This window comes from Leptodactylus fuscus, chromosome 6 (genome assembly GCF_031893055.1).
Source record: "Leptodactylus fuscus isolate aLepFus1 chromosome 6, aLepFus1.hap2, whole genome shotgun sequence".
Lineage (NCBI taxonomy): Eukaryota > Metazoa > Chordata > Amphibia > Anura > Leptodactylidae > Leptodactylus > Leptodactylus fuscus.
Window position 1 is genome coordinate 30,504,411 of NC_134270.1, and position 23,128 is coordinate 30,527,538.

Sequence of the window (23,128 nt, forward strand, 5' to 3'; positions counted from 1 at the left end):
ACACATTCAGCTCTACTTCATCGGGCTAATAGAATGCATTGGCCAATCAGCGCTGGCCAATGCATTCTATTAGCGTGAACTGAGTTTGCACAGGGGTTCTAGTGCACCCTCGGCTCTGCTACATCAGATTGCTACATCTGATGTAGCAGTGCCGAGTGTGCATCAGATGTGTAGTTGAGCAAAACTGACTCAGCACTGCTAAGTCTGCATTCGCATAGGAATGCATTGGCCAGCCTTCGGCCAATCAGCGCTGGCTCTGCCGGAGGAGGCGGAGTCTAAGGTCGGACCTGAATGGAGACTGGTGTGGAGCGATCTTAGACTCCGCCTCCTCCAGCAGAGCCAGCGCTGATTGGTCGAGTTCCGTACTCTGGCCAATCAGCGCTGGCCAATGCATTCTATTAGCCCGATGAAGTAGAGCTGAATGTGTTTGCTTAGCACACACATTCAGCTCTACTTCATCAGGCTAATAGAATACATTGGCCAATCAGCGCTGGCCAATGCATTCTATTAGCTTGATGAAGCAGAGTGTGCACAAGGGTTCAAGCGCACCCTCGGCTCTGATGTAGCAGAGCTGAGGGTGCACAAGGGTTCAAGTGCACCCTCGGCTCTCCTACATCAGAGCCGAGGGTGCGCTTGAACCCTTGTGCAGCCTCGGCTCTGCTACATCAGAGCCGAGGGTGCGCTTGAACCCTTGTGCACACTCTGCTTCATCAAGCTAATAGAATGCATTGGCCAGCACTGATTGGCCAGAGTACGGAATTCGGCCAATCAGCGCTGGCCAATGCATCCCTATGGGAAAAAGTTTATCTCACAAAAATCACAATTACACACCCGATAGAGCCCCAAAAAGTTATTTTTAATAACATTCCCCCCTAAATAAAGGTTATCCCTAGCTATCCCTGCCTGTACAGCTATCCCTGTCTCATAGTCACAAAGTTCACATTCTCATATGACCCGGATTTGAAATCCACTATTCGTCTAAAATGGAGGTCACCTGATTTCGGCAGCCAATGACTTTTTCCAATTTTTTTCAATGCCCCCGGTGTCGTAGTTCCTGTCCCACCTCCCCTGCGCTGTTATTGGTGCAAAAAAGGCGCCAGGGAAGGTGGGAGGGGAATCGAATTTTGGCGCACTTTACCACGTGGTGTTCGATTCGATTCGAACATGGCGAACACCCTGATAGCCGATCGAACATGTGTTCGATAGAACACTGTTCGCTCATCTCTAATCATTACCTATGTCATATCCGTATATCTGTCCAGTTCCAGAAGGCAAAGGCTAGATGCAAATGATGAAGATATAAAATGCAGATTTGGCAGACCTGAGTTTCTCAAATGCCACACACCTGGGTTTGTCTTGCAAAACAATTTATAATTTGTTATTGGCGGGTTTATATGCATAATGTGTTATTGGCGGGTTTATATGCCGCAAAAATTTCACTATTCTGTATTGCTTCTACAACTAATAATAGAACTGTTAAGGTACCGTGCATCATATAAAAATTAGTCATGGGGATGGGGTTTCTTTTCCGAAGAGTTACGGGGCATTCACACGGAGTAACGCCGGGCGTGTATCACGGCCGTACACGTCGGCGTTACGGCAGACTGCCGAACACTTCCCATTCACTTCAATGGGAGCGCTCGTAAACGCCGCTGTTACGAGCGCTCCCATTGAAGTGAATGGAAAGTGTTCGGCAGTCTGCCGTAACGCCGGCGTGTACGGCTGTGATACACGCCCGGCGTTACTCCGTGTGAATGCCCCCTTATACTGGTCATTTAGTGCCTTGTCATGAAGAAGAACAATGTACCCCTAAATAGTTAAGAGTCCAGTTCTGCCATGCTACTTCAGGTATGTGTATGAATGACACCTGAGCAGGTGTCAGTCATTGCTTTATAAGTTGTCATGAAATGTATTTAATCTTCATGTTCTCCATCCTGCTGGGCCTGTGATGAATCTTTTCTTGGACATGAGCCCCAGATTTTCATTTCCCCTCCTGCTGAGCTCCCTCCAGTCTCGCATTTCATTTAAGACCAATGGAAAGATGTGCAGTGTTCAGCCTTGTTCTTATCTCTCCCTCCTCCCTGTGAGCTTCAGGCTTCAGCCGAGCCGGACTGGGAATACAAACGGATCCTTTATTCCCTGCTGCTACCAGAATGCCGGTGCTGATCATTTTCCCAGAGGGCAGCACTCCCCCCTCAAACATAAGATACCATTGTGCAAACCTTACAGACTGTGAGATTTGCAGCATAAGAAGTGGGTATACCAGATGGATGAGCCAGACGTTTACCTATTCTACTTATTTTTATAGGCAGCCATGCCACATAAAAACACTTGGAACCATGAATAGGAAGATGTGGAAAGTTATTTGGTGATAGGCAAGTGTTAATTCTTTGCCACTGCCAGCCCCTTCACTTCCCCAATAACGGGGAACCAAAGCTTTATTAGGCCAGAGCCCCACACATGTGGCGTAAAAGCAAATCCCATGCACACGTTGCAAAAATATACGTGCAGTGGACATGCTGCAATTTCCAAAATTTCCAATTTCTTGTTTGCTGCAGCCCGCTACGTGGGGCCTTAACCTTACAGTATCAGGTACAAGATAAGTTGTCTAGAATTGGACCCCATCAAGCCCCCATTGATACTATTGCGATTCTTCCTGAATCTTGATCATTATCTACGTAATATCCATATATCTGTCCAATTCCAGAAGAGAGAGGCTAACAATGAATAAATAAAATACCCCTTACCAAGCCCCCAGTGATTCTTTTTCGATATTTTCTGGTTCTTGGGATTGGTGTTCACTTTCTAGTTCCTCTTGAAACATCAGAAATCATCATCACCAGAATCATCATATGGGAGCAGCCGGGTGTGGTGTCACTTCTTTCATTTTTTATGCTATTCTGATCCTTTTTTTTTTTTTTTTTATTTCATTCCCCCCAAAAAAAAAAAACAAACAAACAAAAAAACAACATTTACACTTCATTGCTTCAGTATTTGGCATTTGTAATAAGCATTTTGTCAGGGTCTGGGGTTGCTAGGTGGGGTGGCATAGACAAGTCCAGATTCTTTAGTCCAAAACAAAAGTAGAGTTATATTTTCACTCAAAAAGGTAGTGCAGCAAAAAAAGGAAAACAATACAAAAATAAATACCTGCCCGGCTAGGCTCTAACTAACCATAGAATAGGTTACCTCACCTATAATAGCATAAATCAAAAGCCAGTTTAATAATAATTCAGGACACAGCTCCAAAAAAACGACCTCTCTGTTTGGCACTCCAGCCAAGCTCTGCCAAAGTCTGCTGCTGGAGCTGACTTCTTAACCCTCCTTGACGAGGAGACTCTCTGCAGCTGACTCGCTGCCGGAACATCCCCAAAGTGTGGACTGGAGGGGGGTGGAATGACAGGTCCCACTACCAACCTACTGCCATTCTTAAAAATCCAGCCCAATAGTTATCTGCTGAGAAATGTTCTTTCTGGAGTTTTCTCATCTCACCCACCTTAGTAGTCTGGGTGAGATGTATACCCCCTCCATTACCTTACCAGCCATCGGCTTACAATATGTAAGGGAAATGCAAGATAAATGGACAGCTAAGTGTACCAATGATGCATTGATCACAATGCTGGATCCTTTCCACTGCTTACTACAAGTATTCTGCTCATCTCTGCGGATCAGAAGCTAAAAGTTACTTTCACTCTGCCTGTGAAATGGATCCAGGCTCAGGGAGCTTAGACCAAAATAACAAGACTGCACATTGCTAGCATCATGTCTCCACTGCCAAATGATTTGTTAAACAATTTAATACTAACATTGTGGTGGGGAATCCCAGAAGTCATGGAGGAATGTATTAGCCAGAGCTGGGCAGTAGAGTTTATTCACTACTGAGGCCTGATGTGCATAAATGCTGTTTAGCTCACAGGTTATTATTTGGACTGGATACAATTATTCCAAACTCTCGGCTATAAAAATTTTTAGGTCAATAAGGCCTTTTTCACATCTGCGTTGGTATTCTGTTTGGGGGAGTCCGCATGGGGACCCTCCCCGAAGGATATATTGAACGTATTTGCAAGCAGTTTTCAGTGAAAGCACACGGATCCTCATAGACTATAATGAGATCCGTGTGCTTGCCGCCAGGTCTCCGCAGGGAATGTGCGGACAGGAAAGTAGCTCACAATCTACTTTCCTGTCCACATGATTCATGCGTGCAGCATGCGGCAAGCACACGGACCCCATTATAGACTATGGGGTCCGTTTGCTTTCACTGCACACCGCTTGCAAATGCATTCGATAGTCCGTTAGGGGAGGTCACCATGTGGACTCCCCAAATGGATTACCAAACGCAGATGTGAACCAAGCATAAGGTTTTCCGCTTTGACATATGCATACAAATGTTCCTATTCATTGTCAGCAATCTGAGATCTTGAAAATGATGAGTTGAAAAAAAAATTGCATGCAAATTTATACACTGACCAAATTATATTTACATAAAACATTGTATAGTCATGTATTAATTGTAGAATTGTATTATTATACAAAAATATTCAATGTTTTGTCGTGTGTTAGGCTTTTGGGCATAGCATGTGATGTTTGATAGACCCTGCATCACGGCCCTATATCTTCAGTTTCCATATCTGCTCCTGGCACATTGCTCCAGCTCTAATAAATCTATAAAAATCCACAGTTTTCTCCTTGTTCTGTCCTGTTTACAAGGCTTCGACGTGTGCTTTCTCTTCTACAGCCCTTTCTTCCCAGGCCGCGGTCACAGATGAGAGCCAAAACTCTTAGATTTTCCTTCACTTGGGCGTCTGCTCCTAATGAGACATTTCCGATGCGGCATATGGTTTCAGTTGGGATTGTGGAGAAGATCAGACCTCAGGCCTCGTCCACAGATCATTTAGTTCTCATAATATTTTATGTTATAGTGGGGAAAGGATATGTCTACTACTGTATATGTCAGAAAATGTGTAAGCACATTTATTGTATTAACGCTGGAGAAAAACAAATGGGATCTTCCAAATGAGGTTTTGCGGCAACCTACTGGAATAAGATCCTGGGGTTATAAATTCTAAAGTTTTTATTGAAACATCAATAATATTTCTAAATTAGAACCCACCAACACTTCCTTGTATCGAGTTCTGTACTCAATGTGATTAAAATCTACGGATTTCTTCTTGTTGAATATAGTCAGGGACCATGGATTTCTATGGAGATGTGTCATGTCTGGAATATGGACAGGTTCTCCTTAGCGTTATTATTAATAACGCCTTTCCTGACATTGAGGAAAGGAAAAAGTTAATTGCACTTTTCCTGTATGAATAAACTAAGAGAACTTTTTAAGGCTACTGTTGTAAACATAAAAACTATTTCTTTATATGGATATGCTTATGGTTTGAATGACCAAAAAGTTGGTGGTTATGTACAAGTTAAAAGGGTTTCTCCATCTCCCTCTCTCACCAGCTTTTCCTGCTGTCTCTTCATTTCCCTTATTGTATTATTCAACAAGCCGGTGGGTGGGCTTTGACTGTTTGATGGGCAGGACTCTATGAAGTACCTCAATAGATATAGACAATGCTTTTACTGTGGGATTTTATTATGATTACTAGAAATCTAATAGAAATGCAGGACAAATAATATGCACAGTAAATGTATATTACATTACACAAGTTTTCAGAGAAAAATCTTACATGCTGCCAGGACTGCCAACGGACTTGCAATAAACTCAATCTTATCTTTGTGTTTACATACAGAGATACCCAAACTGTGTGAGCTTTTATCAGCAAAGTGAAATTAACAGAATATAACTGCTCTGAGAGCAAGAGTAATCCAGAGATCTCCTCTCCCCTCCAGAGGTAGATAACTAGAGGAACCAGGGAGGGTTCCTTTACAATTAGGGTAAATAATGGGATGAATAAATACATAAATGTATTAAAACCTTTGAATTTAAATAAGCTAGCACTTAGGATCCTTGAGATGGGAATACCCCTAATTTTCCTGCAGCCTGACTGACTGCAACATAGTCATGGCCAGTCTGAAGCAGTAAAGATATTCTAATTAATTATTATTTGTTTTATATAGCGCCATCTTATTATGCGGCACAGTACAGATATTGTCATATAGCCTCACAATCTATATTCCCTATTAGTATGTCTTTAGAATGTGGGAGAAAACCAGAGTACCCAGAGGCAACCCACACAAACACAGGGAGAACATACAAACTCTTAACCACTGATCCACCATGCTGCCAATTATTAAAAAGGATAGTGATTGAATTCCTGTGAAAGTAAATATGCAACAAATTCTGCATCTAACTAATTATACAATATAATAATTGCTTAAAGGGGTTGGCCACTTTCAGACCAATTTTGACAAACAAATGTACAATAAAAAGATATACAATTTTCCAATATACTTTCTGTATCAATTCCTCACGGTTTTCTAGATCTATTTGCTGTCATTCATTCTGTTACTTCTAGAGGATAAAACTCTGACCATGGTCATGTGATTTACGGTCCATGGTCATGTGATGAGCACCATGTGATTACCAGGCAGCTGTCTGAATACTATGCTGTGACTGTAACGAGAGCTACCTGTGTACTCATTACATGACCATGGACTGTAAATCACATGACCATGGCCAGAGTTTTATCCTCTAGAAGTAACAGAATGAATTACAGCAAGCCGAAATCTAGAAAACCGTGAGGAATTGATACAGAAAGTATATTGGAAAATTGTATATCTTTTTATTGTAAATTTGTTTGTCAATATTGCTCTGAAAGTGGTCAACCCCTTTAATAGGATTAAAAATAGTTTATCCTTTTATTTTGAAGCTGGGGTTGGAGTCATGAACTTTTTTTCTGACTCCGACTCTACGGCCCTTATTAATAGTTATAAGGATAATGTTCCATCTTATAAATTGATGGAACATTAAGATGTGCGTCACTTAATAGCTATATCCATAGGATCTGGGACCTGAATCTGTCTCTAGAATGGGATCCTGTTTTCATCTATAAGTAAATGGGGAGGAGCTTTGCGTATTTGAGTCTTATAGCTGAGGCTGCTGCTTGGTTACAAGTGACTTGTACATTTTCAGCGCAACCCCATTCACTCGCAGCCATGAATGGGGCACTAGGCTTAAGATAGATGCAGGCTCCAGGGGTGGGAACTGCATGTATCTGGCACTTATAGCTTTATGCCATATCCATAGGTGCCAGAATGGTAATATCCCTTTAAGCCATCTTGCTTTTACCATTCTCATTACACAAGGAAAAGGCAAATACATTATATTCAATACATTCTGACAAGTGAGAAGCTGTGGAAGAAAATTATCCACAATGATCCTCAATCACTGTACTTGTATCAGTGTCTTATCGCTGACCTCAGGAACATCTTCATATAATACAACAATATCACTCCATCATAATGGCTGGAAATGTCTCTGTAATGTTATATGCAGATCACAGCCTCGCCATCTAAATATGAAGACATTTTCCAGTCCATCAGGACGTAGTTTTACCTTTGTACATTTTTTCTGGAGAGCAATGGCTTTGATCCTGTTGTCATTACTGATGTTATTCCAGAGCGTTCCCTGGAAAGTGAATGTGTCTTTGTGGCCTGGTGGGGATGCATCACGCCCTGTACATGCCTGTGTAGGAGATGGCGTCCATCACTCCTTCATACGTGATTTTAATTAGCCTGTCTAGTTAGCCATAGGATGGATGGCTTCGGTTAATGAAACCTGTCACGAGCTGGAGGGGAATTGATGGCTTTAAGGAAAAGCTTTACTTATTTATTTATAGATGAAGTCATTTGATTTGTCGTTCCATGTAAATGAGAATGCTGAACGCTCCCTCGGGGGTCATTCCTTGCCGCAGTTAGCACAGATACACCAGTCTCATCTTCTATACATACTGGGTTGATGTTAGTCATGTGTCGGGCAGCTTTCTTTTCCTAGTGGATTCGCTATTGATGAAAAAACATTTGCATGTATAATTAACATGGTAATAAATGTGATGATGTCACTGACAACAGTTTGCATTCTTCTGCCCTGTTGTGTTTCCTTGCTTGTTTTAGCTGTGTAATGCCGTCACCCATATTTAGCACCTGTACCTATGACTACTACCTGTCACCCATGACTATTACCTGCACGTATGTCTAGTACTGACCACCCATGACCAGTACCTGTACCTATTTCTAGTACCTGTCACCCATGACTAGTACTTGTCACCCATGACTAGTACTTGTCACCCATGAATATTACCTGTACCTATGTCTAGTACCTGTCACCCATGACTAGTACTTGTCACCCATGACTATTACCTGTACCTATGTCTAGTACCTGTCACCCATGACTAGTACTTGTCACCCATGACTATTACCTGTACCTATGTCTAGTACCTGTCACCCATGACTAGTACTTGTCACCCATGACTATTACCTGTACCTATGTCTAGTACCTGTCACCCACGACTAGTACTTGTCACCAATGACTATTACCTGTACCTATGTCTAGTACCTGTCACCCATGACTAGTACTTGTCACCCATGAATATTACCTGTACCTATGTCTAGTACCTGTCACCCATGACTAGTACTTGTCACCTATGTCTAGTACCTGTCACCCATGACTATTACTTGTACCTATGTCTAGTACCTGTCACCCATGACTATTACCTGTACCTATGTCTAGTACCTGTCACCCATGACTATTACTTGTACCTATGTCTAGTACCTGTCACCCATGACTATTACCTGTACCTATGTCTAGTACCTGTCACCCATGACTATTACTTGTACCTATGTCTAGTACCTGTCACCCATGACTATTACCTGTACCTATGTCTAGTACCTGTCACCCATGACTATTACTTGTACCTATGTCTAGTACCTGTCACCCATGACTATTACCTGTACCTATGTCTAGTACCTGTCACCCATGACTATTACTTGTACCTATGTCTAGTACCTGTCACCCATGACTATTACCTGTACCTATGTCTAGTACCTGTCACCCATGACTATTACTTGTACCTATGTCTAGTACCTGTCACCCATGACTATTACCTGTACCTATGTCTAGTACCTGTCACCCATGACTATTACCTGTACCTATGTCTAGTACCTGTCACCCATGACTATTACCTGTACCTATGTCTAGTACCTGTCACCCATGACTATTACCTGTACCTATGTCTAGTACCTGTCACCCATGACTATTACCTGTACCTATGTCTAGTACCTGTCACCCATGACTATTACCTGTACCTATGTCTAGTACCTGTCACCCATGACTATTACTTGTACCTATGTCTAGTACCTGTCACCCATGACTATTACCTGTACCTATGTCTAGTACCTGTCACCCATGACTATTACCTGTACCTATGTCTAGTACCTGTCACCCATGACTTTTACCTGTACCTATGTCTAGTTCCTGTTTCTGCTAAACGCTGCATGAGCTCACAATAATATATAGTGACTGTGTGGTGCAACAAGAGGAGTTAGGGAGATTTTTTTGTAGTTTTGTGGAAAGATATTCAGTATAATATCATATTTATGTAAATATCTAGAATTTTGGGCTCAGGAGTCCAGTGTTCAGTCTCACTGCAGATTTTGCTGTATAAGAAATTCCTATCAATTAATAGGTAGGACAGCCCACTGGACTTCTAAGCCTTGCATGAGCAGAAATTTAAATGGCTTTTAAAATATTAGTTGTACTGGAAGGTTTTCTAGTAAGGCTAAGTTCACATTAGAACTTGGATTCTATCCTTTTGGGTTCATATGGGAACCTGGAGGTCAGAAACCCTATCTGCCTAAAAATGCAGTTACCTGCAGAAACCCATGGACCCCATAGACCATTGGGCCACTGGGTTTCCACTCGGGATCCGAGCAGGACTTTTCTCTCTGCCAATCTCACTATGAAATCGTCGGAAAGTCCTGCTTGGACCCCAAGTGGAAACCCTGTGGCCCCATTATGCTTGGATTTCAACTTAAGCAGAGTCTCGGGTGGACTTGACCGAATTCTAGTGTGACCCTAGTGTAAATTGTTTATCAGTCTGCTCACCTCCTCCACATGTGGCTGACAGATCAGACATTATTTTCCACAAGATATTCGGCATCTGCTCTTACATTGTACACAGACTACAAACAGTGGTGAAACTCATGCCATAGCAAATATACTGTAGCAAATGCAATGGAGTCTGTAACCTATTATTTAATGTGTAAGTTATCATCCATTTGCACTGACCTCTAGGTGGCGCTATATCAATTTTATTAAAATGGTTCTGCTTAGAGAGACTTGTATAATTATTGTAGCAGGAAGATTATATCTTTTTGAGAAAATATAGTTGTGCATTTTAGATTCAGAGGGTAAAATAAGAAGTTTGGGGTTATGCTTTACATAAAAGATCTATGACAGCATACTGTATACGTTAAACTATTTAGTGGGGAAAAATTACCAAATTTCGCTTACTACAAGAGTTTACAGTTTGGTCGATAAATCACATAAGATAAATTATTATATTGCTGCCCCCATTATAAGAGAACGCATGTGAAAGAAAGCGAGGAGCGCGCGCTTCACTATATCACTCGGCGTATTTATTCCGGTAATGGTATTGTAAATGTTTCATCAAATTTATTTTTTCTTACTTATACTTTCTTACTTATTTTTATATATTCATTGCTAAGAATAAATATATCTTCTGATATCATGGGATAGATTTACTAAGCTGAGTAACGCTCTGTGCACCACATTGGTTTATTCGCTTTTTTTGAGGAGGGGCTTAGCGAAAAAATAGGTGTTCTAAGAAAAAACGTGCCCCCCTCCTTCAACAGCATTTTTCATTCTGATGAACAGGATAGGCCATTACTATCTGATCGGTAGAGATCCGAAACCTGAACCCATACAGCTGATCTGGTTGCAACCAGGCACAAGAAGCTATTGAGGTGAACGGAGCCTGGAAAATCTCTTTAAGATGTCTCAATGCGCACAAAATTCTGGCCCGAGATAAGTTATCCAATAGATGGTGTCTAAAGATTTGTGATATATATCCCCCTGCATCAGCCTAGACTGCCCAGGTTACTGTAAATCTGCACTGTCTATAATTCCATCTAATTAATAATTCTGCCCCATTGTGTCCCAAACTGGTACTGACAGCTATAACCTGCTGAACCCTATAGACACCCCACATTTAACAACGCCAACAGTAAGAATAACAAATCATATGGCAAAATCATTATTTATTTTCAGTATATTTCAAGCTCAAATGCCATTAAGCAATGATAATCAATATCCCATGCACATTAAAGGGATTTTCGTTACCAATCCATTTCCCAGTTCACATTCAACAGATGTTCACACTTGTCTCTTTACTAGACTGGAAACTTAACTTGATTCTTTCTTGTACAAACTGGTGCCACCAAGTGGTTATTAGGATCATTGCAGATTTCAGTAACCAATTCCCTACTTTAATGGCTGGAAATGTATAATGCTCATGTTATATCACTAGTATTTTTGTGGCCATTATTATTTTAATTACTACTACATATGTTATGGCTTATTAGGGTTATTATTTAAGAGCCTCGCATTAAAAGATGCTAAATAACTGGTAAAATACACATATCAGTATTTTTACAGTAGAAATCACTGAAAATTATTAATGCACATCAGTAATATAACTCATTGGCTTCTTAATGGAGGATGTGGGTCTGTATTATCCCTGCCAATAAATAGGGAATTTAGTTTCATATTGTAGTGATGGTTATAGGGGAACTAGTTCATAGTCATTGTAATACAGATACATATTTTAGAACCTATTTATGGTACTTCCATTTTGTTCTTTGAGGACCGTACAGATCTGTGGTTTCTCTATTTGTCAACAGCACATTTTTCAGGGCTTGGCAAACACTGCAGCCACATTTTCTAAGAATCTAGAAGGCTCATCTTTCCCTCTTCTACTTATACCAAGATATTATTATTCTGTGTATTTCGTGTGGCTGTGGTTGTTTCCCAAATGTGAACAGAGTCTTGCACCACTAGGAGTATACGTATTCTGAGACCTCACAGGTAGGGTGGAGACTCTTGAAGACAATTCATCACAATTCATCTCCGCTTTCTTAAGACGGACTATGCTAATTGCTCCATTTGACTTCAACCAAGTGAAAAATGAAATCAAGTCATCTGGGAAGAAAACATGGACAGTTTAGGGAAAAATGTTAATCGCCAAGAAGCTTGGATAATGCAAGTCGATGAATTCCCAGACTCCTGCTGCGCACATTACACTTGATATTTCTCTTCTTAGCTCCTTTCTCCTGTTTCTGCTACTTTTTAAGGTTAATGGAATTATTCTGTGCAATGCATCTTTTAAGAGGCTGCCATTGTTTGTGGCTTTATGCGCTAACGTCCAATGGTAAGCTTCCCGAGTGAGTGCCAATTCACCACATGAAAGGCCCAGTTGCTATGATACCCTTTAAAATGTGGACATTAATTGCCAGTGAGTGATCACCGCCATGAAAACCGCAAACTTCCTCTAAAGCTGAACCCATTGGGGTTGATATAATTAGAATTAATATTGACACATGTTCACGAGTTACTCTATCTATGTAACACAAGTTATACCAGTTCCATTACAGTTTTGTAGATGATTTTCTTCTTAGTGTGGCTAATAAAATCCAACAATCCCTTGTTCAGTCTTCTAAACTAACTAGAATGATAGAAACATCCAGGGACAATGCTTGTACATGAAGATATCCCGACCACAGTAAGGAAAATTTGACTTGGTTTCTTGATAAGTGGCAGGGCCTGCATTCGTGGTCATATTCATTGGCATCCTATTAAGGCACAAGATTGTCACCACTAAGATAGTTAAATTCTTTAAAATGCTATACAATGTTTGTTTGCAAAAGCACTTAACCTTTCATTGCTTAAAATGTAAATATGGTTATGTTTGTGAGAAAAATCATTTTCAAGGGGTCATGCACTTGTGTCCTTCTTCTGAGCACCCAATCTTCTTTAATCTGTAGAAAACCTGGTAGCAAGTGTTCAGTCTCCTTTTGAGAGCCCCACATGTGAAATGAAGCATTACACACTTCCTACTGCAATTATTTGCTTGCCTGTAATAATTGGACCAAGAAACACTTCTGTAACCTCTTTCCACTTTGACTTGGTAGCTACGGAGCCACAGGATATGTCAAATGTTTTGTAGATACTGGATCAGGAACAGGAGTCCTGGACCCCTTCTAATAGTTGCTGACAACACTTTTAGTGTTAAAGGAGTTTTCCAGGAATTTCAGAAATCTGGGAGGAAGTTGGGGAAGATGAAACAAAAAAAAAAAATCATACTCACCAGTCCACAGCTCCAGTGTCCACTGCTGCTGTCTGGTCCAGTGTGTACCATGCCTTTGCTGGTGGAAGACCTGCACCACAATTGAACGCTGAGGAACACTTCACCAGTTCCGTTTTCTGTGGCTGCTAAGGTGTTATGATTCAGATGCAAGGACACAATAACTAGGTTGGTTAAGAACTAGCCTTAGGAGAGCAGCAGCAGTAGAAAATGCTACCTAAATATACCACACTCAGAGCGAGTCAAAACCAGGCTCCCGGTGCCTTCACCAGAACTCCTAGTGGTGGAGTTGGACTTTGCAGAATCCTTTGACAGGAACTGACACCATACAGAAATGTACTTCAAATTGGCACACCACTAGCAGAAGTCAAACACCGGATCTACACACGACTCACCAAGGAGAATAGTCAACAAACAGGTCAGCAACAGAGCGGGCAAGAAAGGTACAATAATGGGAGATAGAGACAAATCCAGGGAACGTAGCTAGAGGTCGGAAACCGAACGGGAGCAGGGTAGCAGAATTGCAATTCAAGCCAAAAGTCCAAAACCAGCAGTCAGTATAGAAGAATCAATACTAAGTCAAGAGCAGCTTTTAGGTAATAAACAGAGCTAATAGGCCGCACATGTGTCAGGAGGGCGTGGCCTTTTATAGGCCTCTTTTGTTGCTAACTGGACAACCAGGAAGCCTCTGGAACTGCAAAAGCTTCCAGGTTGTCCAGGTAATGTTAAAGGCGCAACAGCAGGATAAAGAATCCTGACATAAGTCTCCTTTTTGACATCACCAGGAATGAGTGAGTATTTATTTATTTATTTTTATGATTCCTCTTCCCCAGCCTTCTCCCTGACTTCTGAAATTTCTGAACAACCCCTTTAACATGTCTTCCTTCCTATGAGTAGGGTCAGTTGTGAGCTTTGACAAAGGGTGTCCCATGAGTCTGTTCTGCTCATGTAAGATTTAATTCACAAAAACATATGACTAGTCTTAATTTCGGTACTTGACCTTTTTAATGACTTTTAATAGAATACCACACATAATTTCATTTGTTATTGCCATATTAATATTCTATGATATCGCTTAGACTTGAGGAATGGAGTCATTTCAGGATTTGCGGTCGGGGTCTCGTTTCCAGTAGCCTATTTTTATTTTGTCCATGAAAGAGACGCCTTGTTTAGTTTGTACAACTATTTCATTAATTTCAATTTCCAAATGTTAGAAGTGTCAGCGTCTTGGGATTTGTGTTCTTTGCAAGCACATCATCCATTTCCTTTGGGATGTTGGTTTGAGCTTTGAGTGTGTTCCAACTTTGAACCAGTGGGATCCTCTAAGCATGAGAATGTCAATGGAGATAAAGATATAAATTGCTCCATTAAAGGGGATTTCTCATAAAACAGATTCTCTTTAGATTAGAACATCTGTAAGATGCTTGATAAATTAGACAAAACAATTGTTCCCAACCAAGGGACATCATGCAGGACTGGACTGTGCTTGGCGGACACCGTAGCATCATGGGACAGGTGAGTATGATTTTTGCCACAATGCCACACATAGGTTGTGTTTGGTATTGCAAATCAGCTTCAGTGGGCTTGGGCCGTATTACCTAACACAACCTGTGGATAGTGCCACATCATATTTGCAGATCAACATCTTGCATTGGACTCAACATGTGGCCTTAGCCTCAGAATGTATTTTCCCTTTAAAGGGATTCTACCATTAAACTACCTTTTTTTCTAATTACCACGTCGGAATAGCCTTAAGAAAGGCTATTCGTCTCCTACCTATAGACGTGGTCTCCACCGCGCCGTTCCGTAGAAATACCGGTTTTAACCGGTATGCAAATGAGCTCTCCGCAGCAATGAGGGCAGGCCCCAGCGTTGAAACACCGATGAGCGCGTCCCCATTGCTGCCCAGAGCTCTCTCCTGCGCCGCCTCCTTTTTCTGCAGCAACTCCGCCTCTTCTGGCTTCTCTTGCTCTTGTAGTTCGATACAGGAGCATAGAGAGGCTACCCAAAAATGGTCGCCAGCCGGCCATTTTTGGGTAGCCGCTCTTGCAGTTCAATACAGGAGCCAGCCGGTGGCCATTTTGGGGTGGCCTCTCTATGCTCCTGTATCGAACTACAAGAGCAAGAGAAGCCAGAAGAGGCGGAGTTGCTGCAGAAGAAGGAGGCGGCGCTGGAAAGAGCTCTTGGGAAGCAATGGGGATGCACTCATCGGCCTTTCAACGCTGGAGCCCGCCCTCATTGCTGCGGAGAGCTTATTTGCATACCGGTTAAAACCGGTATTTCTACAGAACGACACGGCGGAGACCACGTCTAATGGTAGGAGACGAATAGCCTTTCTTAAGGCTATTCCGACGAAGTAATTAGAAAAAAAGGTAGTTTAATGGTAGAATCCCTTTAAATATGCCACTGTCACAGATATGGAATATTCTTTAAAGCTATGAAACAAGAATTAATCTCTAAACTTGATTCCAATTCCTGGACTTTAATACTTGGTCATTTCAGCAGAATTACCAAATGTTAAAAATAGATTGGTCGTCCTAAGATGGCCTTATTGTCGGACATAGTAACAAGAGGAAGGTGGGCGAAGCAGTATGACCCAGAGCAGCGGGATTGTATAGCAGTATAGTATTAAATTCTGGGCCATTATGTTTCTTGGAAGCATCAATTGGATGCTGTTCCCACATAATACATGGAAGTAAAAAGCTTTTATTTGGCACAACAGGATAAGGAAGGAAGGATTCAGTTACACAATAATAAAACATATGATCAGAAAATGCTTCTAAATAGGTTTCTTGAATCATTTAGCAAAACAGCAATAAGAACAAATAATGAAGCGTCCAAGGAATCCCACCAGGGACCCTGGTAACTATTTAGTTTTATGTGCAGAAGTTTCCATTTGTAGTTTCCAGTACAGTATAACAGGATACAGGTTTGCATTTACTTATCCAGCTTTCTCTTACTGTAGCCAGATCCAATATTATGGCTCTGTTCTAAGGCTGAGTTCAGACAGGGTTTTTTGGTCTGGATTGTGATACGGAATCCACGTTAAAATCCTGACCAAAAAACTGCCTCTCATTGAAATCAATGTGTTCTGGTCATCTCCTTTTTCCGCCAGCGGTTTGTTCCTGCACGTGGTAAAAAAGAAGCGACCTGTGCTTTCTTCAGGTGGATTCCACGGCTGATTCAGCCTCGGACATCGGCCTGAAGACTAGGCTCATTCATTTGAGTCTAATCTGGAGTGGACTACCCATTTTTGGTCCGGAATCAGAGGTGGCCAAATTCCGGACCAAAAAACTCAGCCTGAACTCAGCCTAATAGCACAGAGATATGCAAGCCAGGAAGGCTTACTGCTTCATGTAGTCCAGCGGCAGATCAGTGATCGTGTGCCCACGTCGGCATTTCCTATAAAAGCGAGTTGTGTACCATGACCATGACCAATAAGGCCTGAGGAATGAGGACAAACATTACAAATGGTTTTTATTTCTGTACTTTTGTTCTCCATTCATGGCTAGTGCCAAAAAAATAGTAGTCAACTTACTGATCTTGTTTCAGCATTTTCTACTTTCTGGCCCCTCTTGACACACTGGAGATAAGTGCGTAGCCAATTACGGCCTGAGGCACACATTAGTGGTCATTTTCTATATGTCATGGGGGCGCAGCAAGTACAGAATGGCTGGAAACATTGGAATGGGAGCAGAGAAGGATCTGTAAGATGAGGATGTTTGTGGGTTTCTTAGCCTTTTCTACATAATTCTTATCTACCAGACAAATCCAGCTATAGCATGAGGACATGTCTGATAGCAGAGCAGAGATAAAGTGTTGTCTGTCATCAATGGCGACCAGTAGAATTTAGTAAGTCGCTATTGGAGTGAATGGTAAAAACTACTTTCTGACATTGGACCACTGTAGTAAAGTTTTTTGTAGTGACTCAATCTTTTATGAGATTTGCATTTGAATCCTTGTAAGAACAATTATGATTTTCTTGCCACTTATTGATGGCTTCAGTTTTTGGCACATACTTGGAAAATGACAGCCAAGATACGATTACTTGATGCTCTGCTGATTTTGCACAATTTGTTAATAGTATGGCCAGAGATCTGCAAAGTGAATTATGTGTACTTGGGCTATTATTTTGTGCTATATGACTAACTCTTTTTCTTCTCTTCTTCTTAATGCACCTGCTTTCTGTAGAGCACAGGAGGCTTAGTGCTGGTAAGTAATGGGCTGTCACCCTGCGTCTCCCATGCTCATTTTTCACCTCCCCATCAGTTTCATGATGTAGTATTAAATGTGCCGACTCATCTGCGCTTATCTCCATTCTGCAAATGACGGATCACAATCCTTGGCTGTTTTGCTTTGTGGAGTGATAGAGTTTAGGTGGACGTGACCATTGAATTGCCAGAAAAATAACTTGTAACATGCAGTGGCATTTTCACGATAAGATAAATAAGAAAAAAATAAATGACTCATATAGCCGACTGAACCAAATGCAAGCTTGTATTTCTACTAGTTCAACTTTTAATGGTATAGCAATTCAGCTAAGGATCCATTACATGCATATCATTACATACAGCATATAGTTACATGTCACACTTGTCTCATTGAGGCTCATGTATCAATATAGTCAAAAATTTTAATATTCTAAAGAATGTTAGAAAATATTTAAAATGAAACATATGCCAAATATTCAAAACATACGTGAAAAAATAGGGCTACATTGAAAGGCAGTTGCTATAATGTGGCAGATATGACAACTTATTATTCTACTTAAGGCCGGATCACCGTGTGTGGGACCCAGACAAGAAGTTATCACTTACTTTGGCAATTTGCTACGGCTAAAAAGATGCATGTGTATGGAAACCTATGTGGCTATTTGTATTGCCACAGTAGCAATAAGAAAGACTATTGATACATGACTCCCAATGTTGTTTGCATTACAAATAGTTTATTTCATATTCGTAGTATCATTTATACACTTAGACACAATTAAACAGATTTACTAAGCTAAATGTGCAAGATTTCTGTCTTAATTCAAATCTAAAAAATTGTCTATATGCTGTTTACCATATTATTTAACCAGATCACATCACAGGTAAGGGTTAAGAGCGTATTAGGAACGCTCATTGCTCATAATGACTGTTTAATAGTGCTGGGGATCAGCTGCCTAACAAGGGAACGTTAGCTGGTCAGCTGGGTGCAACTGGATAGTGCTGCCAATAATCAATGCAGATGAATGGGTGGAATCACCAACCTATGTTGCAAACCCTAGAGTCACATGACCGTGGTACAAAATAGCTGTGAAAAATGGACATATTTCACTGCTGTTTTGCACCAATGGGTCGGCCATTTTCACTGATCCCTCATACATTTGAGTGTATTGAGAGATCCATTAAAATAGGTCATGCCATCATGTTTCTCTTGGATCAACATTTTGCCTGACTGTGTAATACAGCCTATAGACTAGAAAGTCTATAGATGCACCAAGTCCATCACCTGGCATCAGCCTCAGTAATAAATCTGGCACAGTGTAATATCATGTAGCCTATTTTTACACTGTTGAAAAAGTAGACATGGTATGTGCGACTCAGGGCTCGTTCACATCTGCGCCTGGGACTCTGTTATGCAGGTTTCCGTTTCCTGCACAAAACTGCACAGGAGACGGAAACCTGCAGGCATCTTTCAAACCCATTCATTTGAATGGGTTTGAAAAGTGTCCGGCTGTGAGCGCCGGTGAGCGTTTTGTGTTCTTCGGGGCGAAACCGTTTTTTTTTAACCGGACACAGAGTCGGACATGCAGTACTCTGTGTCCGCTTTAAAAAAAAAAACGGTTTTGCTGCATGCAGAAGATGGAAACCTGATAAAGGAGACCCGAACGCTGGTGTGAACCCAACGTAAGAATGATCATGTCACACTTGTTATAGCCCTTTCTTCAGATCCTTAAAGGGGTTTATAAATAAAGGGCTGTGTGGTCTCTGGTATTGCAGCTAAATGTATACAATAGGGAACTTATACTGTTCCTTCTTCTCCAAGTAACAGTCATAGACGCACCAAAGATGTGGTGAATCTTTGATGCATGGGTGTTTTTTTTTGTGCCATTTTCCTTTCTAAACCCCGAACGTCACTTTTTCGAAAGTGGGTCAAGCTTTGCAGGGATCAAGTTAACTATGCCTCACACCAGAAAACTGGGTTATACCAGAATTATATGATAGTCCCTAGCTGGCATAAATTTCAGTTCTGGGGCATAGAACCTCTCGAGGTGGCGCATATAGAATCAGTGGTGGGAAGGCATCCAAAACGCCCATCTTAATAAATTCCCTACATTCTATTTTTGTTAGAATTTTTTATTCTATGGTGCTTTGTACCATTTTTTACTCTTTATTGTACTTTTTGCTTGTTGCCTAATGCAACGAATATATGTAATTTTTTTTAATGATATATGACATAGATACAACAGATACTGTATGTTTTTATATTTATACTAATAACAATCTGGATATAATTATTTCTTGTTTGCTAACAGACTCAAGACAGAAGGTTTTACATTTACTCTGCTAGTGCCGGTTTCGTCCTCTTCCAGTTATTGCTATAATGTTGTCTTGCCTCTTTGTTCCATGCTGAAACGAACATGGCATCATATGCTCACAGTGTACCCGCACATATCAAGCAGGAGAGTATCAAACTTCTCAGTATCATGCAAGTTACACAGCAGTGAGTACTGTGATACTATGTCTAGTCATAACAGGCTATACTGCATTAAATCCATCCACTTGTATGGTAAGATAACTCCATCTCGTAGGCATATATGATTGTAAATCTGCAGGAAGACGGTGCAGCAGCTTCTTGTAATTCTGCTTTCTTATGTAGATGGCAGGACAGCTATAAAAAAGATGTGGTAGCAGTCACACCCTGGTCCAGGTGTCTGAGGGTGTCCAACTACCTCTCATATAGGAACACAGTAAATAGAACATACTGTAGCAGGTCATGGAGCTCTGTTACATATTACACATCGAGGCCCTGGAGCCTCAAGGGATGCCTTTGCTAGCTGGATTGACCAAGGGCCCCTAAATTATTTGTGCATGTTTCTAACTGCTTTCTAAGGGTCGGTTCACATTAGCGTATGTATTCCGCCCGGTTACAGTTTGCATGGAGACCCCCCCGGATGGAATACAATCGCAATTGCTGTGCTGTGCAAGCACACGGACCCCATGGACTATAATGGGGTCCGTGTGCTTGTTGCACACTTCCCTCATGAATCATTCGTGCAGGCAGTACGCAGCAAGCACATAAACCCCATTATAGTCTATGGAGTCCTTGTGTTTTAACTGCACAGCGCTTGCAGTTGTGTTGGTATTCCATTTGGGGAGGGGGGTCCTCATGCGGACTCCCCGGACGGAATCCAAACGCTAATGTGAAGCAGGGGTAAGCAACTAATGTAAAGGCTTTAAGGTGGGGATCCCACATAGCGTACACGCTGCAATTTGGCCACGGTGAAAACACATTGGCAAAAAACACAGTGTTTACATTACATGCAAAGTGGATGGGATTCTAGCTAATCCCATCCATACATTGCAGAAAAATATATGCAACGGAAAAGCTGCGTTTGTTTCAACCACAGCATGTCAATTATACCTATGAAAATGCTGGTGTTTTCTGTATAGGTATAATGGGGACAGAAAGCCCACAGAGGAAAACTCTGCAAGCTGTCTGTGAAAAACTCTGCAGGAAAAACTGTGTTGTATTTCCACCGTGATCTTTTCTTCAGAGTTTTTTGGCTGGGGCTTGCTACGTGGGGCCTTAGCCAAAAAGGTGTCTGTCAGGACCTAATGCCTCCAAAACCAATAATTATGCCACATAGGGGCCTTTAATAGGAGCATAAACATACTGATGCAAAAATACCTATATAATTATTTTTATATAGACAGGTAAATCAGCCTGTAAGTATATTGGGACAGGCCAGGTGTATCGGCTTTACCTAACTATTGCCATATTTTTCTCATTTTTTCCGTATCTGTCAATAGACTTTGTTTTCAGATGCTAAATGGTAGTGAAAAAATAGACTTTGCATTTGTTTTATTTACTCATTTTTTTACAATGTTGTTCTTAATGTTGTGTAAGTGTCTTGTACACAAGTCGTGGTCTGGGCACAGTTATTGGGGTGCAGATAGAATACTACTTTAATCTACATTAATCCCACACCTTAACGTACTAAAACTGCTGTCATGAGCTGTAGATCTAACATTGCCTTCATTGTAAGCCTCATTTCCTGTGAGATAAAGGAGATAATAGCCGAGGATGCCTTGAACGCAATTACTGGCAATTTCATGGGTGCACTAGTGGACGGCAGCGAGAGGAATTGTAATTTAGTAAGAGATTTGTTAATGATCCCAATCACATTTAAGGTGAATTTAATCTTTGTTTCCGCCAGTAAGATCCAATTTATCATTTCCCTCTTGGCTCTTCACTATTAGATGAAATCTACTTGCAGTGCTTACCAAAAGGAAATACTGACAGTGGGTCCAGAGGGGTTTCTTCTAAGATACTTTCAGATAGTTTTTTCAATTTCTGAAGGACAGATGAAGGCAGCCTAAAGGGGTTTCTCATCTCAAAGTAATGGCTTAGTGCTAGGATCAATATAGGGCAAACCTCTGGGTCCCTCAATAATTCGGAGAAGGGGTTATAGTGCTGGCGTAGCGCTGTATCTCCTTATATGTTCACAAGTCACCTGAATCAGCTCAGCAGGGTTTAGGCACTTATATTGGATGGAACTAAAGTTCTTGGCCCAACTGGGTGTCAAGGAGAACAACTAACTCCTTTTGTGCTCCAAGTATAATATTCCGTCCAGTGGATAACACATGGAGCATCTTATACCAGAGTACATAGCAGTCAAGCTGTAACTATAAGACATCAAATATATAGAAGTACTTTCGACAGCTCAAACAACACCAAGTACAGATGCAGATGAAATGTGTTTTATTATAAGTAACTGGGTAGCATATCATTTATGCTAGGTTTACGCTAGCGATCGGGTTTCCGTCCTTTGGGACCCAAAAGACAGAGATCCTGTCCATTAAAAATTGGTTACACACAGAAACCACAGACCATAGACTATAATGGGGTCTGCCTGGTTTTATATTTAACTGAAAGTCCTCCTTTGTCTTTCTTCGCCACTAATTTTAGGCAGATTCTTCGTTGGAGTCTCCTATGGAGATTCCAACGCTAATGTGAATCCAGCCTTACTTGACATGGCTTATTCCCTTCTTGGTGTGCGCAAATTCAAGTCAACAGCTCACATTAAGGACTAAAGAACTGGTGTTACCTTATTGCTCCTAACCCTATTTCAACACCAGTTCTTCTTGGGATATGGATTAGAGGGCATGTAGCAGGTACCATCATTAGCCCAGCACCCAACCCACCCAGGCTAGAATATATATGAATGTGATATTTTGCTACAAAGCTGCATGGATCCATTTTGGATGCAATATACAACAATAGGATAGAAGTGACTGCCACTTTTTTTTCGAGAACGGCAATATTAGGAATAAACCAGAGGAAAGCTCTATGCTGCCCTCTCTTGGTAGACACCTATCTCAAATATAAATGCCATTATATCATATGTATTGCCAAATAACAATGCATTAGAATTGAGAATATTTTTCTTACTCATGTCATTTGTCAGTACATGTATAGAAATACACGTACACCATTGTGACTTATTTTACTAGGACAGCTGTAATGAAAGATGCTAAAACATGTCTGGTAGATAAATGCAATGGAAATTTCATTTTAAAGCTGTG

General features: G+C 41.1%; 1 protein-coding gene across 2 annotated transcripts in view; it reads left to right on the top strand.

Moving 5' to 3' along the window:
• The window catches only part of AGRN (agrin), a 428,413-nt gene that overhangs the window by 103,776 nt on the left and 301,509 nt on the right, over positions 1–23,128 (top strand). The window contains exon 3 of one of the 2 annotated variants that reach the window (XM_075279649.1): positions 17,526–17,546. The exons of the other annotated variant lie outside the window; for it this stretch is intronic. Coding sequence (XP_075135750.1) covers positions 17,526–17,546 — 21 coding nt within the window. The remainder of the gene's footprint in view (positions 1–17,525; positions 17,547–23,128) is intronic. 2 annotated transcript variants of the gene reach the window in all.